The sequence below is a fragment of the Sinocyclocheilus rhinocerous genome, unplaced genomic scaffold (genome assembly GCF_001515625.1).
Source record: "Sinocyclocheilus rhinocerous isolate Xijiao unplaced genomic scaffold, SAMN03320098_v1.1 scaffold1724, whole genome shotgun sequence".
NCBI lineage: Eukaryota > Metazoa > Chordata > Actinopteri > Cypriniformes > Cyprinidae > Sinocyclocheilus > Sinocyclocheilus rhinocerous.
This window is the reverse complement of record NW_015626034.1, coordinates 477277-495403: the sequence shown is the minus strand read 5'-3', so window position 1 is coordinate 495403 and position 18127 is coordinate 477277. Positions and strand designations below refer to the sequence as shown.

The 18127-nt window shown below is 35.9% G+C and overlaps 3 protein-coding genes across 3 annotated transcripts; 2 read left to right on the top strand and 1 right to left on the bottom strand.

Annotated features, from left to right (window-relative positions):
- Window positions 1-3614: 3614 nt before the first annotated feature.
- Window positions 3615-6124, top strand: LOC107708872 (glutamate-rich protein 6-like; the record flags this gene model as incomplete). Its single annotated transcript, XM_016513242.1, has 3 exons — window positions 3615-3832; window positions 5049-5271; window positions 5392-6124. Coding segments are annotated over 3 exons (702 nt in total), but the record flags the coding sequence as incomplete, so codon positions are not given.
- A 2209-nt stretch (window positions 6125-8333) lies between these two features.
- Window positions 8334-13213, bottom strand: LOC107708642 (selenoprotein T1a-like). Its single transcript, XM_016512932.1, has 6 exons — window positions 13025-13213; window positions 12283-12393; window positions 11165-11291; window positions 10660-10747; window positions 9669-9835; window positions 8334-8842 (listed from the first exon to the last, which is right to left on the bottom strand). Exons 1-5 carry the CDS (start codon window positions 13153-13155, stop codon window positions 9711-9713), a joined length of 582 nt encoding a protein of 193 aa, XP_016368418.1. The 5' UTR covers window positions 13156-13213; the 3' UTR covers window positions 8334-8842; window positions 9669-9710.
- Window positions 13214-14698: 1485 nt separating this feature from the next.
- LOC107708646 (stress-associated endoplasmic reticulum protein 1-like) lies at window positions 14699-17422 on the top strand. The gene is made up of 3 exons (XM_016512945.1): window positions 14699-14955; window positions 15216-15291; window positions 16683-17422. The coding sequence occupies exons 1-3, from the start codon at window positions 14875-14877 to the stop codon at window positions 16721-16723; spliced, it is 198 nt and encodes a 65-aa protein (XP_016368431.1). The 5' UTR covers window positions 14699-14874; the 3' UTR covers window positions 16724-17422.
- The last annotated feature ends 705 nt before the right edge of the window (window positions 17423-18127 follow it).

Below are 18127 nucleotides of genomic sequence, written 5' to 3'. Positions count from 1 at the left end.
AAACCAAAATATGAACCTTTCATTACCCATAATAGGGGCACTTTAAATATTGATGTGAACGTTAGGGTGAGCCTTAATGGGGGGGGGGAATTTTTTTTTGTGTGGAAATGTTAACCTCTCACCCCCTCATTTGTTTCTCAACTAGAAGTATGTAAAGTATGCAAAATACCATCCAGATAATTTGTCATTTAGGGCGTGCTCAATGAATGTATATTTTTATCAACAGGTACTTCAAGAGCTAATTGGTGATATTAGTGAAGTTTTTGTTCACTGATAAAATTTTGACCGTTTCTGATATCAGAGATGAGGGGCAGTCGTGGCCTAATGGTTAGAAAGTCGGACTTGTAGCCTGAAGGTCGTGGGTTCGAGTTTCGGTACCTTTAGTAACCACAACTGAGGTGCCCTTGAGCAAGGCACAGAGGAGCCCACAACAGCTTCAGCTGGCGCTGGTGTAAATGGCTGCTCACTATTCGGGGTGTGTGTGAGCAGTGTTCACTACTTACTGCTGTATGTGTGCACTTGGATGGCTGACAGTGGACAGAAATGAAGGGGATGGGATCGGGAAAGGTCTGTGAGCCGGGACTCGAACTCGGGACATCTGAAGCCCAATGGCGCCCACAAGACTATCGGCACAATTAAACATAATTTAACATTTTAAGACTAGCAACACTGTTCCGTGTTCTCGTTTTTAACCTAATTCACAGTTTACTAATGGTTTTGTATAATTATTAATTACATGCTATTATGGACATTAAGACAGAATTTCAACTTTGTTGAGCGAAATTTGGTTTGTTAAATAAGGGCCACCCTAGTGTACATGTATTCAATGTGTAAGGAAAATGTAATTTTTTTTACTTGATGGTTACACCAAGATTACATAACATTTTTGTGTCGTTAAGTTTTAACGTTTTTTGAAAATGGTATAAACGTTGACGCCAACAATGCAAAGACTACATTTCTAAGAATTTGGCACAGGCATTTTAAACTTTTAAAATATTTTCTTTATCATGGACAATATTATATGCACTGACCCTATATTCCGTTACCGTATACATCTTACTGTACCATATTTGATGCTCAAATTTCCAAGGCCTCTAAATGATCAACATGATCAAAACTTTGTTGAAAAACCTGTTGTACACAATCTACTACATGCCTTCTGTCATCTGATTGATAGTTCATATTTTTTAGTAAGTAAAAGACCTTTAAGTATCATTTAAATTTTCCCACTTCAGGTTGTGTTATATGTCTCATTTATGATCTTGTATATGTAAGAATAACTTTTATATTGTTAGTAATATTTCGAGATCAACACTTACTGGACTGAAGCCATTTAGGTTTACTTGATTATCTATGCGTGAGTTTTAGAAAAATCATGCACATCAAGTACATCAGGTTTTTGTGGAGTGTTTATTAGTTGATTTATTTGTTATCATTTCATTGTGATTGCATTATATGTTTGCCCCCCACCATAAAAACAGAGCTTTAATCATATACAGTGCCGTGAAAAGGATTTTGCCCCCTTCCTGTTTTTATTTTTTTATTTTTTGCATATTTGTCACACTTAAAAGATTCAGTTCATCAAACAATTTTTAATATTACACAACGATAATGCAAGTAAATACAAAATGCAGTTTTTAAATGATGATTTCATTTATTAAGGGAAAAAAGCTGTCCAAACCCACCTGGCCCAACGTGAAAAAATAATTGCCCCTCCTCTTAAATCATGAAAGAACTGTGATTAACCACATTATTATCATATATTAACTGAGTTAGATTTCACTAGCCACACCCAGGCCTGATTACTGCCAGACCTGTTGAATCAAGAAATCACTTAAATAGAACCTGTCTGACAAAGTGAAGCATGCTTAAAGAGCAACACATCATGCCGCGATCTAAAGAAATTCAAGAACAGATGAGAAACAAAATAGTTGACATGTATCAGTCTGGAAAGGGTTATGAAGCCATTTCTAAGGCTTTGGGACTCCAGCAAACCACGGTCAGAGCCATTATCCACAAATGAAGAAAACTTGGAACAGTGGTGAACCTTCCCAGGAGTGGCCGGCCTACCAAAATTATTCCAAGAGCGCAACGACGACTCATCCAGGAGGTCATAAAAGAACCCAGAACAGCATCTAAAGAACTGCAGGTCTCACTTGCCTCAATTAAGCTCAGTGTTCATGATTCAACAATAAGAAAGAGACTGGACAAAAACAGCATCCATGGGAGAGTTCCAAGCCAAAGCCACTGCTGACCAAAAAGAACACAAAGTCTCGTCTCACATTTGCCAAAAAATATCTTGATTATCCCCAAGACTTTTGGGCAAATATTCTGTGGACTGATGAGACAAATGTTGAACTTTTTGGAAGGTGTGTGTCCCGTTACATCTGGCGTAAAACCAACACAGCATTTCATAAAAAGAACATCATACCAACAGTCAAACATGGTGGTGGTAGTGTGATGATCTGGGGCTGCTTCAGCTTCAGGACCTGGATGACTTGCCATAATTGATGGAACCATGAATTCTGCTCTCTATCAGAAAATCCTGAAGGAGAATGTCCAACCATCAGTGTGTGACCTCATGCACTTTTGGGTTATGCAGCAGGACAATGATCCCAAACACACCAGCAAGTTCATCTCTGAATGGCTCAAGAAAAACAAAATTAAGGTTTTGGAATGGCCAAGTCAAAGTCCAGACTTAAATCCGATTGAGATGCTGTGGCATGACCTTAAACAGTCCATTCATGCTCAAAAAACCTCCAATGTGGCTGAATGAAAACAATCTGCAAAGAAGAGTGGGCCAAAATTCCTGTGAAAGACTCATTGCCATTTATCGCAAACGCTTGACTGCAGTTGTTGCTGCAAAGGGTGGCACAACCAGTTATTAGGTTTAGGGGGCAATTACTTTTTCACATAGGGCCAGGCAGGTTTGGACAGCTTTTTTCCCTTAATAAATGAAATCATTATTTCAAAGCTGCATTTTGTATTTATTCGGGTTATCTTTGTGTAATAATAAAATTTGTTTGATGTTAATCTTTTAAGTGTGACAAATATGCAAAAAAAACAAACAAAAAAAAAACTGGAAGGGGGCAAAAACCTTTTCACGGCACTGTAAGTAAGCATTTACATATCATCTTAATAAGACATATTATTTGGAGATATAGAGTGACAGCTGATATTTATTTTCATTTCATGCAAGCAATCTGCTATACCCTTATAAAGACAAGATCAGATCAGATTTGCACCTTAATTTTGATCTTGTAAATATTAGCAACTGCACAAAATTGCTATTTTTTCTTTCTCTTTTAGTTTTTTTTTTTTTTTCAATTTGGGCCACTGAATAAAATTCTGATGTTTTTTCCCCATATAATACTATATGAGACATAACCTGATGTATCATACACAACAAAAAGATGTATATGATACACAACAAAAAACATATGCAAACTTTAAATAAATAAAACGTAATTATTAATTTCTAGGATTGTCTGTGACTTTAAATTTCATTAAGAGACAGAAAACACAAACTAAAAGTATTTTTTAAAGTGTACAAGTATAAGGGCAAGAGAGTGGTGCAATGAATCATTAAAAACCTATAGATGATTTTGAAGTAATTTGAAAATGGATTTAGTCTATTACGTATTGCTGTTGTTTGTCCTTATTATCATGGCTACAGCTATCCCTCAGGAAACCTGGCTCTCATCATTCTCAGCAGCAAGAAGGAAAGGATCTGTATCATACATGATGACATGCCGACTCCTCTCTGTCCAGTCCGAGCCCTCTTTCAGTCTAATGGCAGAGCCACTTGTTACCATAGCAACGGCAGCATTTGGTAGGGTGGATTGCTATTACACTGACACAGATCTCAGTGTCTCAAGCGGACTGATTATTGATCTAACTGAGGAGGGGACAGTCTGAAGCACTTAAAGCGGTAGTTCAATATGGACATTTTGTCAAGATTTACTCACCCTCATGTCATTTCAAACCTGTAGGATTTTCTTTCGTCTGTGGAATATAAAAGAACATATTTTGAGAAATGTTTCGCTTACTGTTCGGTTACCAACATTCTTCAAAATATCTTCTGAGAAAGCAAGTCATACAGGTTTAAAGTCACATGAGGTGAGAAATTGATGATAAAATGTTCGGATCCGTTCAGAAACACAATCAAAGATGTTTTTTTTTTTGTGTCTATATATTTTCTTCTATTACAGCCAATAATGCAGAGAATACTATTAATTTGTTACGATTTTTGTTTTAATATTTTTTTTGTTAAAACCTGTCTACACACAAACAGATTTGCATTCAAAAGATAGACAGATGAGCGCAGAATCTAAGCATAGCAACATTAAGCCATTTAATTTTAACATATATAGCATTTATTAATCTAGTGCTAATGCTCATTTCTTCATACCCCAATGCACATTTTTTACTTCAAATTCATTTAATGACCTCATGTCATTCCAAACCTATGAGACTTAAGGTGATTTTCGAAATGAAAATAGGCAGTGCTTCAGTGAATGAAACTTTTGACTGAAAGTCCAAGCAACCAGAATATTGACGATTCACATTTTTCAAAAAGACAATGCTTATGAATCAAGTGGTTGAATACAAGTCTTCTAAAGAGACATTATCACTTTATAAGATATATTTAATTTAGGCATTTATTCAACATTGATCAATGCACATCCATAGAGCACATCAAATATAGGAAACAGAAGCTCAAACATGGTCAAATGTTATTGTACTTTTTAAAGTGTAAAAGTTTTGGATTCGTCGGGTGTCAATGGATGGACAAAGTAGATAAGAGAATATCAATAGTATCTTTAATAAATCAATAAAAATATCTTTGTGTTCTGAAAATGAACAGAAGACTTGTTGGTTTGAAACAACATGAGGGTAAGCAAATTATGTCAGAATTGAAAATTTTGGGTGAACTATCCCTTTAAGTTATAAAAGTTAAACTAATAATACCTCAGGTTAAAAGTATCTCAGTTAATCGAACAGCAAAAATACAAATAACTGCGTGGCTCTTGTTTCCTGTGGAGCAGGTTGAGTATGGATGCTTGGGGTGGACGGAGTCTAGATGAAGGCGGGAGAAGGATCAGAACATGGAGCTGGACAGACAAGGCTCAAACACCAACACCCCTGAGACCACTCTTTCTGTCGCTCAACAGAAATATAGGGGTACGAGTTCTTGGTCAACAGTTGGTGTTTGTGTCATTCCTTGCTTCTGGACAGCAAGCCAGATTCAGAGTAGGCAGCTGTGAGCTGGTAAGAAAGTCTTTTTAATTTGATCTCCAATTTTAAAGACATTTTCTTGATCCGTCACACTTACTACTCAACTCAAACCGGTCCAGCTAAATGTTGTGTCTGCCATGTCTTTGCTTATAGTCCAAAGAACACAACATACCTCCTCAAGTCCTCATGTGTAAAGAGGAACTGGTACTTCTGGCATGCAGGGTTGGCCTTCACATGGCTCTGATACGGTTACAGCAGTGCCAAGCCTTCCCATCCAGTCCAACACACCTGCGGGTCAGACCTCCACCTTTCCTCCACTCGCTGGTCCGAAGGTTGAGGAGTTTAAGCCACAGAGTACAAATGGAAGAGCCAGACAAGGCCTTTATCCAGCACTGTCTGCAGGCCTGTCCATGAACTGACATGCTTGAAAAAGTATACAAAACATACTGGAGGAATTTCAATTGACTAAAGGTGCGAATTTTTGTGGAAAAAAGTTCCGATGTCCCTTGTCAATATTTTAGCAGTGTATGAAGTACTGCTCAGACAGAAGTGACTTTCAAACACAGCAGCTTTCAGTTGCGGTCAGTGTGGCAAATTCACGCAACCAACTACATTCCCTATCTGCATAGGGAATTCTTTCGCCCTCATACTAACTTCCAAAACAATCTCATGGCGAATCATAAATATTTTATGTTGTGGCTCATTCATACGTTTTCGTATGGTCTGCCCCAGTGAGAGTTATGTTGTAAAACATTCACAATGTACAAATTCATACAAAATTGTCACCTCCCAAGGAATTCACACTTCGCAGAGAGGTTGATTGACAGATGATCTTGCCAATCATAACGCTGAATCTGCCAGTTTGTCTGACAAACAAACCAGACAGGACAGTAGTTAACATCAGTGGACTTGAACTTGAAAAATGTTGTGAATTGACGTCTTTCCGTGGTTGAAACAAGTTACCTTTGATGTTCATTCATGTTTATTTTGTGCTATAACTAGTAAAGAAGAAGAGATGATCGGCTCACGTGCCGCTTGAACTGAGGCGCTACAGCAATCTGTCACGACACATTAAAAAGCAACAAAATGGTATTTATTGTTTGAATTTCTTAAAAAAAAAGAGAAAAATTTAACGTTTTATTCCAAAAGTAACCTGCTCTTTCTTGTCTGTCGTCGTGTTGTCAGTGTCCTCTTTGCTCCGCGATGTATTTCTTTACTGCGTAAAAACATGATGCAACAGTAATTAAGGGTGGATATGCATACAAAAGCTGGCCATAAGCGATTATTTAAAGTTAAAGTCTTTCATACACACACCTATGAGTTAGCTTCAGAAGACGTTGATTTATCTATTGGGGTTGTATGGATTATTGTCACGATGGCTGTGTGTTTTTTCAAGTGTCAATATTTGGGCACTCAATTACTTGCATTATATGGACTTACAAACATTTGTAATTAAAAAAAAAATGTTTTTTTGTGTGTGTTCATATGAAGAAAGAAAAAGTAATGTACATCTGCAATGGCATTTGGGTGAGGAAACAATGAATTTTCATTTTTGGATGGACTATCCCTTTAAGGTTCTCTTCGCAATCAGATAATAAAGGCTGATTCACACCTGTAACAGTAACTATACCGATAGGAATGATAATAAAGCAATAAGCCCCAAGAAGCCGTGGTTTACAGTGAATTTATTCACAGGGCTTATTGCTTTTATAAAACGGTTATTCCATATACGTAGTTAGGTTTCACAAAATAAAACAGAGCAAATAAAGTGTAATGATATAAATAAAAACAGTATTCTTCCACCAAACAGTTCCTCAGAAACAGTTGTGGTTGCAACAAAGTGGTTGCCAAGCAACACACAAAGTAAACAAAGGTGGATGTTTGTAGAGTAATTTACAACAGCTTCGAACGCGGCTCAACCAATCAGAATCAAGGACCGGAACTATCCGTTTTATAAGATTCTTTTTATTATAAGCGTACGCTGTAGTTTTGTTGCCTGCCGGTTTGCCTGTCTGTTTTTACCATTCATTAGCTGGAAAAAATAGTTCCGAAAATGAATTTAACTATATTGTTCCTCTGTGGCACTATTGTTATAGCTGTGGTGTGGACTTTGCTATTCTCATAGAATTAAAAAGACATTTAACTTTATAGTTATTATCCTTGGTGTGGACAGGCCTTAAGCCTAGGTCTAGACTAGTCCTTTTTAAGAGAGAATTTACAACATTATCTTAACCTAATCAACATTACACAAACTGACCTAAATTTTTTACTAGTACCCAACATATTGCGTGTAATTTTACATGTAACATTATCAAAAATTCTAGGTACTGCAATATAATCAAGTTCTTTTTATTCCAATTATAGAAATATAACTCCATGTTGAAAAGCTATTAAAGTCTGCATGAAATCAAAATTTACTTTTTACTTTATTACCGCACATTGCTAGTCTTGATGTGAACAATTAATCAGTGCAAGTTAATCCGCTGAAAAAAAAAAGGTTTGTCTTGGTTATCTTTAATCAAAATCGGAACATTTGCTTCCGCTCTGGAATGGCATTCACCCCTCTAACCATTAGATTGCTACGAGTAAGAGACAGAGGAGAAGCGCAAAAATAAAACCACGCCCTCTATTCAATATTCCGTTTCAGCTGGAAATATGTCACTACACTGAAATAAAGTCAGCAGCAACTTCCGGTTCACACGGGCTTTAGGCTGAATCTTTTTGTACAGTGAAAATTGTATAACCAAAATAAGATAAAGACTTCATTAGACAACACATTGACTGTAAATCTCAGTTCACAATTGGATTCTAGATGGTGATAAGCACATAAGACTCTTTACCTGAAGTGATCGGGGTAAGACCAGAATAAACCCAATTCTTGACTAGGTTAATGACATTACAGGACAAATGGCTGAACAATGATATTTCACAGCATGTTTAATAAAAAGAAAGGAGTCATTTTCTAATGGTAAAGTATTATTTCAAACCTTAATTGCAACAATATGTTACTCTTGTAATTTTCTCATTTTATCCAAAATGTTTTAAGACTGTAAAAAGCATTTGCAAGTCTGTTCCCCTAATAAAGAACAACCATATTTAGTTTTATTCCATTTTATTTTCCTTTTAGTAAACATTTTAAGCTATACAAAGCAATATAAAACCCAGGGCTCAGAAATATAATTAATGTTACTTAGTTGTTAAATTATCATGATGGGGGTTGGGTGTATAAGTTAGGAGCTTCTCATATCTACTTATTAATTAAAACAAAGACCAAGAGTTAGCAGTGCAGTAAGATGTGAAAGAAAAACATGCCATCATAAATTCTGTTGACTGAGCTAACTGACCTAAAATGAAAATTGGAGTCATTGTGAACATATATCCTGACCTGAACAAAATGGTTATTGCACAAGAGATGGGATGCAATCATAATTATATGGCCACTGTTGTTGCCGTAGATCCCACACCAGCATCTGTAGGTGGTGCATCTCCGAGGGGCACGGTGAGGAGAACGCAGAACATCGGGCGTGCGCTAGTAGAGTCTCTACTTTCAGCGCAAACCTTCATAAACGTCCCCTCACAACCGTAGGAGAGCTTCGCCACAGAACTAAAAGACAATGTGGAAAAAAAGTACAGAGTAAATTAATTCACCTAAAGGGAGAAAAAGCAATATCATCTGCTTTAACTCTTTAATTAATATATTCCACTGTACAAACAAAAAAGTAACCACATTTTTGGCTCAACTACACTCAGATTAAGAGAACAGTCAAAACATTAAATTTCAATTAAAAATATTTTTGTCAGTTTTAGTGTTATGTAGTAGCTGCTTACCTATTAAACTACTGTTCAAAATGTTGGCGTCAATAAGTTTTTTTTTTGTAATACTTTTATTTACTGTAGCAAGAATGCATCAAATTGATCAAATATTACAGTAATGACATTTACAACATTACAAAATTTGTATCTTAAATAAATGCCGTTCTTTTAGAACTTTCTACTCATCAAATAATTCAAAATTTTTTTATATTTGAATGATTTCAAAAGTATCGTGACACTGCAGACTGTGGAGTAACGGCTACTGAAAATTCAGCTTTGAGATCACACAAATAAAGTACATGTATAATGTATTCAAGTAAAAAAAAAATATTTTAAATTGTTATATTTTGTAATATATATATATATATATATAGTATTTTCAATCAGCGCAGTCTTGGTGAGCACAAGAAACATTAAGAAAAATCTTACTGACCCCAAACTTTGTAGTGTATACATTATAGATAGTAGTAATATTTATTTATTTATTATATGTCAGAATCTTAGGTTATCTTTGTGTCAAAAACTAGTACATTATAGAAATCTTTAAAACAAAAGACAATATTTGAAATAATAGAAATTCATTTAATACTTGGTAGAGTTATGATGGTTAAACATACATGGAGGGGTCATCGGCTCCATTCAGTGAATCAGAGGCAAGGTTACGAGCGATGGTGTGGAAGTGTGTCCATGTGCACGTTCATCTTCATCTCATTCTCCAGAATTTGGACTAGTTGCTGCATGGAAGGCAGGTGGCCTGACTCCAGCTTGGACCAAACTGGAACATCTAACCAAAAAAATGCCCCAAAATAGCGTTACCATAGTGAGACACCATTTTGCTAACTTCCGCCAGACTAAACCACCAAATTAGGCTACCGCCACGCTGCTTCTCTTTAAAAACTTCAACAAACTTGTATGCCTAGCATGTCTAATGGACAGAGAGCAACTCTAATTCTTCTGCTTTAATAATTTCTTACATAATACATTTTCTATGTGCTGCTATTCCATAAAAAAAATTCCCTGGGTTAAGACAGATTATGTTGTTCTGAAAGGGGTCGTAACAAGTATTTTCTAAACTATAAAATCATTCAGTCATCCCATTTTACAAAAAAGAAAAAAAAAGGTGAAATATACTATATGTGACCCTGGACCACAAAACCAGTCTTAAGTGTCAATTTTTCGAAATTGAGATTTATGCATCATCTGAACGCTGAATAAATAAGCTTTCCATTGATGTATGGTTGTACAGTATGTGGAAAATAATGTGTTTTTTTAACTTTAAACCGCATAAACACATTTCATTACACCAAATACACAAAATAATGTTCTTTTTAGCAGCATCATATGACCCCTTTAATACCCTAATGATTTTTGGCATAAAAGAAAAATCTATAATTTTGACCCATACAATGTATTTTTGGCTATTGCTACAAATATACCCCAGCGACTTAAGACTGGTTTTGTGCTCCAGGGTTACATATAATATACATACCACAAATAAAACAAATGACTATTATTGTTGTTATAAACAAACATTACACGAACAAACATATAAATTAACACATTTACATAATAATATAAATACTCACATTTTGAATCAAATACACTTACCATTGAGCGAGATTTCAAAAGCACCCGTAGACATACACTGATTTTCGATCATATTGCTGAAGAAGAACACCATCATACAGGCATATATCTAAAAAAAACAAAAAAAACATCAAATAAGCATTTCTGCAGCTAGTTTGTTTGTATGTGGCTATTGTGTGGATAGTTGATACATGACTTGTGCTACTTTTTCAAACTGAAACAAAAATTACAGAAAGCTGAAGGTTAAATTTTTTTTTCTGTACTTTGATGCCTACTACATTTCAGAAATAGTGCAGAAACAGTCAAGTGAACATTAACATGAGAGCTTGCTCTTTGGTCCCTAGTGTATTACATTTTTCCTATAACCACAAACGTCACTGAGGTGACAAAGTTATAATGACTAATGAGCTCCATGGGGGAAAAGTTTGTATTTGGAACATACTACTCAAACAGGTTTTAGTTAAGAACTACAACCTAAACCACCAAATTAAAATATCTCAACAGGAAAAGTCTGAGGTCTTCTTGCCTTATTCTCCTGACTCCAAACCCAGAGACCTGGAGCCTGCATGCCAAATAGAGCAAATGGATCCTTGCCCACAATGATCACGCCGATTAACAACAGCTTAAACATAGACAGAAAGGAAGCAATGTGCCTGGAGTAAAGAAAAAATAATAATAAGAGACACTATATAAATAAATAATTCATACACAAACACACACACATACACTAGTTGAATTACTAGTATTATTGTTGTAGTAGAATTACAGTTTTTTTTGTTACAGAAACACTAAATGACCAACAATGTCTCAAGTACCAGCCATTTCAATTTTTTTTAATAAGACAAATATGCCTTCATACATTTTCATTTATTTATGGTCGGCACATTTAAGCTCTAATTACTGAAGTTTTATCATTAAATTATTACTGGTGGTGATCTGTTATTAATAATGGTTCTTATTATCAATGTTAATAAAAACAGGTTTTGCTGCTTAATATTTTGTGGAAACATTTTTCAGGATATTTTGATGAATAGAGTTCAAAAGAACAGCATTTATTTGAAATATAATCTTTTGTAACATTATACTGTTTTTACTGTCACTTTTGATGCATAATACATATTTTCTGAATAAAAGCATTAATTTCTATTAACAACACACGCATACCTTAAACATTTTCATGGTAGTATATCATGGTTTCTTCATAAATATTACGTAGTACAACTGTTTTTAACATTGATAATAATAAAGGTTTCTTGAGCACCAAATCAGCTTATTAGAATGATTTCTGAAGGATCATATGACACTGAAGACTGGAGTAATGATGCTAAAAAAAATTCAGCTTTGCTCTCAAATACATAAATTACATTTTAAAACATATTACAGTAGAAAACAGCCATTTTAAATTGTAATACCATTTCACAATATTAGTGTATTAATTTTATCTGTGAGCACATAAATGCAGATTTTGTGAGAAGGGAAAAAAAGCTGTTATTCCAGTAAACAATGTACAAGCCAATGATGATTCTTTTGCAAAGGTGTGTGATTGTGTGTGTATTTGTGTTATATACACACGTGTTTATACACACACACACACATTTTTTTTTTTTAATTGCTGGCCATGAGGATAGACATGTAAGTGATTACCGGTAGACTGGCAGAGGAAGGTAGTTCTCTCCTTCTATGCGGATGTCTGGGTACCGCTGGTACAAAGCCTGCATGTACTCCTCAAACACCCGCTTGTATCCTCAGGAAACACTGTAGAAAACAAACAAGATGATGAAGACACACCTCAGAGCCTTTGGTTCACAACCACAGGTTGACGTGAAATACGACTATTGTGCAGTAACTATGTAAACAATGATTTCCATTTCAGATTATGATAAATGACCCACCATTGGAGACTAGATGTTCCAGCAGCCTCAAATTGTTTTTATAAATCCATAAAAGCTGCATTATTAAACGTGCAGCGTCTCAAATTACTAAATGCAAGCACGCACACTAATGGACTAATTCTCTTGTGCCGCATTCTGACCCCCGCCAGTTTATTACCCCCCCCCTCCACACACAGTATTGGTAGGTTTAGGGTTAGGTGTGGGGGAGGGGTTAGGATTAGGCAATCAGGTGAGGGGGTAATTTGGCAGGGAGTCGAAAATGGCCACAACACCGGATTACCGGCCGATTATAACATCCTGCTGAGGTTATCTGCGAGACTACTTGTGCCAGCCATATGAGACAAATTAACGCTTCTGTCACAGTACACTTTACAGTAATCGTGGTTAATATCTCTGCAAGGTTAATCACGTCAAGCCGCGCTGTGCTACTGTCATTCACTGGTTGGCCTGTTCCGGGGACCGACCGACATAAAAATGGCCAAACTCTCACTCACCAAATCTGGAATTTGAGAAGTGGACCCGTGGCAAATTGCACCTTCATTTTCTTGACGCCACTGTTATCCGCAGAGGCACTGTAAAGAGAACAGGCCCATAATATTGCCACCGAGAGAGGTAACCAACGCATCTTCCCCTCGACGATGGATTACTGAACTGAAAGCAAGAAGTGGTGTACTGAATTTCATACGGGTAATCCAGGAAGCCACGCTGGGATTGGTTGGCGACTGCTTCTTCTTCTTCTTGTACGATTTTATGGCGGTTGACAAGCCAACTTATGGTGTATTACCGCCACCAACTGGACTGGAGTGTGAAGCATTAACGGAAAGAGGGAAAAAGGAACCAAAAAAAAACCCAAAAATGGCGACTGCTTGACGTGGGGTCACACATTTTGACGAAGAACGTCTTGGTTCTTCCATCTTTATTTGACCCTCTAACTCTAGCACTCTCTATTCTAATTATTTTCTAACTGCTTGTTTTCTTTAAAAAACAACAACTAACACTAGCTTCTCTATTCTTTTTGTATTCTATCTATTTGTATTCTTTTATTTATTATACAATTAACAAAAAAAAAAAAAAAAAAAAAAAAGAAGAAGAAGAAGCTTGTCCCGCATCATCTTTTTAAATACACGTTAAATGGAATTTGGTCGTGGAATGAATCTGGAATGGAACACGTGGAATGAATCTGGTCTCGTCCCTACAAACATCTATTAACAAACAAGATAAAATGAGTCAAAATAAAATGTAATGATTATGTTCGTGTTAAAGCTTTTTTTGAACGATTTCTGTAGGCCTACTTATCTCAGAAAAAAAGCCATAATCTAAATAAATACTTAATATTATTTTTCTTTATTACAAGTCAAATTCTCGTATTCAGTACATTGTTATTTTTTATTGTATTTTTTTATACGCAAATAACATTGATTTTTTTTATTATACTTATCTTTTTTTATACACAAATGCACATTTTTGGGTAAGAACAGTCCATTTTAGTAGACAATTCCTATGTTTTGTCTTTGATGAGCATAAAAAAAAACTCAAACAAAAAATCTTTGAAAAGTCAAAAATTACTTTCAGTGATAAACCGTTTAGTGTATAAATGTATTGTTGTTATTATTATTACATGATATGTGTTTGTTTCTATTGTTCTGTTATAATGTTATGCAAGTCGTTTGGCATGAATAGAAAAAAAAAATAAAAAAAATCTAAAACTATTCAGCTGTTCCGTACGTAATCATCATACATTCATATGTCCCAGTTCAGCTAATAAATGGATAGTAATTCAAAACCCAGACTGTTACAGACCCGTTCAAACGATTTATTCTCACTCAAAAAGAACAATTTCTTCCATAAATCAGTAGTTGCTATTTCCAGAAATAATGTTACACTACTGGCTGTTTTAAACCTAATATAATTGACATGTAACTTAATGCAATGAAAAAGCAATGAAAAAATAAGAACACCACAGACACTGTGCAAGAATCCAAGATTGATATCCAAATTGAAGGTCTTATCAATAAGAACGTTTTAACAAGCTTTATGACACACTACGCAAGGCTGACACAAAATTTAAAAAACTAAATTTAGCAAATATCGTGTTAACCACTGATCTATATATAGCGTTCTCTATTATAGATCAGTGGTGTTAACGTTTTTTCAAAAAGCTGGGCGGTCCGAGCGTCAGTCCATTTGCGTTCTTCCGCTGTGGGCGGAGCTTACATTCTGAGTACGTAGCACTGATCAGTGGTACGTAGACAAAAATCGACGTAGTTTTGGCTTCGTCCTCACTAGTTTGTGTTCGTCATATTTGTGACCAGCTCACTTTTACAACCCACCAGCATTTGCAACGATGGTCGCCAAACAGAGGATTCGTATGGCCAACGAGAAACACAGCAAAAACATCACCCAGAGAGGCAACGTCAAATCATCGGTAAGATCATGACTTCATGATGTTCGATAGTGTACCAACAAAAGTGAAATTAACTTCATGTAATGTATTAACTTAACTGGTTTTAAAGTAAGACGTTTGATTAAACTGTTAATATAAGGAATTACTAGTTTTGCAGTAAAATAGTGGTTCTTAATACTGCAATGTATATACACTTTTATTGCTAAATCCCACTGCACTACTACAATTAAATGACAACTAAAATGGGCATTTGCAACTGATTTTAATGTAAATTCACGCAGAAAAACGTCAGTGATGATAAAGTTTCGGTGGGACCATGGCTCTTGGCGCTCTTCATCTTTGTTGTCTGTGGTTCAGGTGAGTAACCAATACACAAAATTAACAAGTGATCTGTCATATCTCACATCAAATGATAAACACATTAAATTAGATGGTATTTTATTTTTATACTAGCATATGTTGTGCTTATTGTTTAGACCAAGGTAGGCAGGCAAAGCTGACCTCCACTCATTTTTTTTTGGCACACACTGTGAAACCTTGCACTGTAGTGAAGGCTGAGATAATAATGCACACTATTTACACGGACAAGGCTGGACTGATACCATGACTTTATCTGCTTATTTTCACTGGGTACAACATGTGGATCTGCAGGTGTTGCTATTCTGGAAACCGCATTGAAGAACATTTCCAACAACCGCTTAAAGGGTTAGTTCACCCAAAAATGAAAATTAGCCCATAAAGTACTCACCCTCAAGTCATCCTAGGCGTATATGACTTTCTTCTTTCAGACGAATCCAGTCGGAGTAGCAAAGGAAAACCAGTCTCCTCTTGGCTTATATCGAAATCCTCAGACATTCTTCTTTACAAATCCTCGTTTTGTACTTCTAATTAGTGACCGTTGTTTTGTTTTGATCTCTCCCCTGTGCTTCCGCGTGCGTCACTTCCGAGCGGCACATGCGCAATGCCGACCTCATACGTCAGCCGCCCGGAGCTGCTTCGGATGGATGGGCGCTTTTTATTTAACTTCTTTTGGACTGATGCATGCAACACACGCTGAGTGGCATGAAACAGCTTGAAAGATCAAAGACAACTCCGACTGGATTCGTCTGAATGAAGAAAGTCATATACACTTAGGATGCCTTGAGGGTGAGTAATTTATGGGCTAATTTTCATTTTTGGGTGAACTAACCCTTTAAGTACTCCCAGGAAGAGTAATGGATCTCATTGCCAGCTGGATTGGAGGCTTTGAGACATAGCTTAAAAGATGTAGCCTTTTTGACAACGTCATAAACGGCACCATCCAGATCTGATGTGGCACATTCTTTGGCCCGGGCTTCTGGGTTGCTGCCAGCTCTCGCAGAGTTTTTACCCGTTGTCCTCGAGAATCTGTTTGCTTTGAACAAATGACATTTTCGTTGCATGTTTTTGGTCATCTTGCTCTCTGTTTGCTTGCCCTTACTTTTGCTCCTTGGATGATTTTGCAATCTTTTTATTTGATTCGATCCACAAAAGAATAAGATTTACTTTGTTAGAGATAACAAAGATAGTTTACTTTTATGAGACAAAAGAGTGAAGAAACATAACTATCCACTAGCGCAATGGCCCATTATATACCCGAAGCTGGCATTTATGTTAAGATTGACTTCAACAAGTTTAGTTTTTCAGTACTCTTCCTCCTCAACTTTTCCAAAGGCTGGAATGTCAGCCATCTGTAATGTCACTCTGTTTTTTGTTTTTTTTCTCCTCAGCAATATTCCAGATCATTCAGAGCATTCGAATGGGCATGTAAAGAGGACCAATGATGTCTCAAGGATCCACTCCTTGCCAGTTCCACATTCTGTGACATTGCCAAGGAGTCTCTCTTCAAGACTTTTTGCTGATTTTATCGATTTATCTTCTGTGAGGTGCAACAATCCTATCATTCCTCTCTGGTGCCTTGTTAATGAAGAAAAATCAAAAAGCCATAAAATTGCATTCTGATCAATTGTAATGTTATTATCTGTCAATCTACCTTGATGTAATGTAAAAATCTTGATATGTCACAAGCAGTGATGTGATTTGTAATTCCTGATTTCTCGTTCATTCCTAAAATAACTGTGCAGAAATTATTTAATGTCTTTTTGTTTGCTTTTTGGACCCCCAAAACAGCCATTTTGTAGTTTGCACAGGATAAAGTATTACGAATGAAAAGCCAGTCAGCAAATCTAAATCACAAATGTAAACAATGTGTCTCTTATCACACATTGTATTACTTTTCTTTTACTTGTTTTCTTTGTAATTTCATAGCTGCCTCCTTCTTGCTTGAATATGGAACTTAACCGGAATAATTTAGTTCTCTGGCACATATTCTTGTCATTGTGGTACTGTTTACCATAATAGAATGAGGCTTAGCAATTCAGCTTTTTCAGAAATGATGACGTTATATACTGTATGCTATGATGGCGGGAAGAGGAAAAGAGCTGGACTAAAATAAAATGTTTATAAATGACATGCGTTGTGTGTGTGTGTGTGTGACCTTTTTTTGGAGAATTATCAGCTAGTTGATGATCTTAACAACAATCTAAAATGTTTGTCATTTAATCAACAGTTATCTGAGGTGTGTCAGTTACCTATTACAACTACATGCAGGAGTATATATTTCTTATACTTGTTACCAATAAAGAGACTGGTAGAGTGACATAATCGAAATATTTATCCAAAATAATACACCAACAGTAAGGGACATAAGAGTCTAGTAGGTTAAATGAAACAAACCATCTGAGCTGTTTATAAAAGCACTAAAAACGACAAACCATGTTCTCACCAGAAATTTGATGACTAAAGTGCGGTTGAGGAAAAATGGAGTCCCATCCATGACTGTGATTGATTACATTCTGTCATGATTTCTTCACTGTTTAAATGATTGATTACTTTCTTTGGCTTGTTTAGATGGATAGCCTAAGCAATGCCAAAGACAGCAGCATCACTCAAAAATATTCAGTGGTTTACATTTGACTTGCCAGTTGTAAGAGTCACACAATGGGAGTCAATACAGAGTTGATTGCATTTCAAAGTGTGAATTTCATTAATTTTGGTTTGAACTAAGCATTTCATTTGTTAAAATAAGAAGTGTAATTAAAAATACGGTTCCTTTTGAAAAGGACTGTTTTGATTTGATCTGTTTTTTTTTTGTTGTGCCATGATTAAAACGATG

Coding starts and splice junctions, on each gene's coding strand:
- LOC107708646 (XM_016512945.1), top strand. CDS start 14,875: ATGGTCGCCAAACAGAGGATTCGTATGGCCAACGAGAAACACAGCAAA. Junction 14,956..15,215: donor GAGGCAACGTCAAATCATCG/GTAAGATCATGA, acceptor AAATTCACGCAG/AAAAACGTCAGTGATGATAA. Junction 15,292..16,682: donor CTTTGTTGTCTGTGGTTCAG/GTGAGTAACCAA, acceptor TTTTCTCCTCAG/CAATATTCCAGATCATTCAG.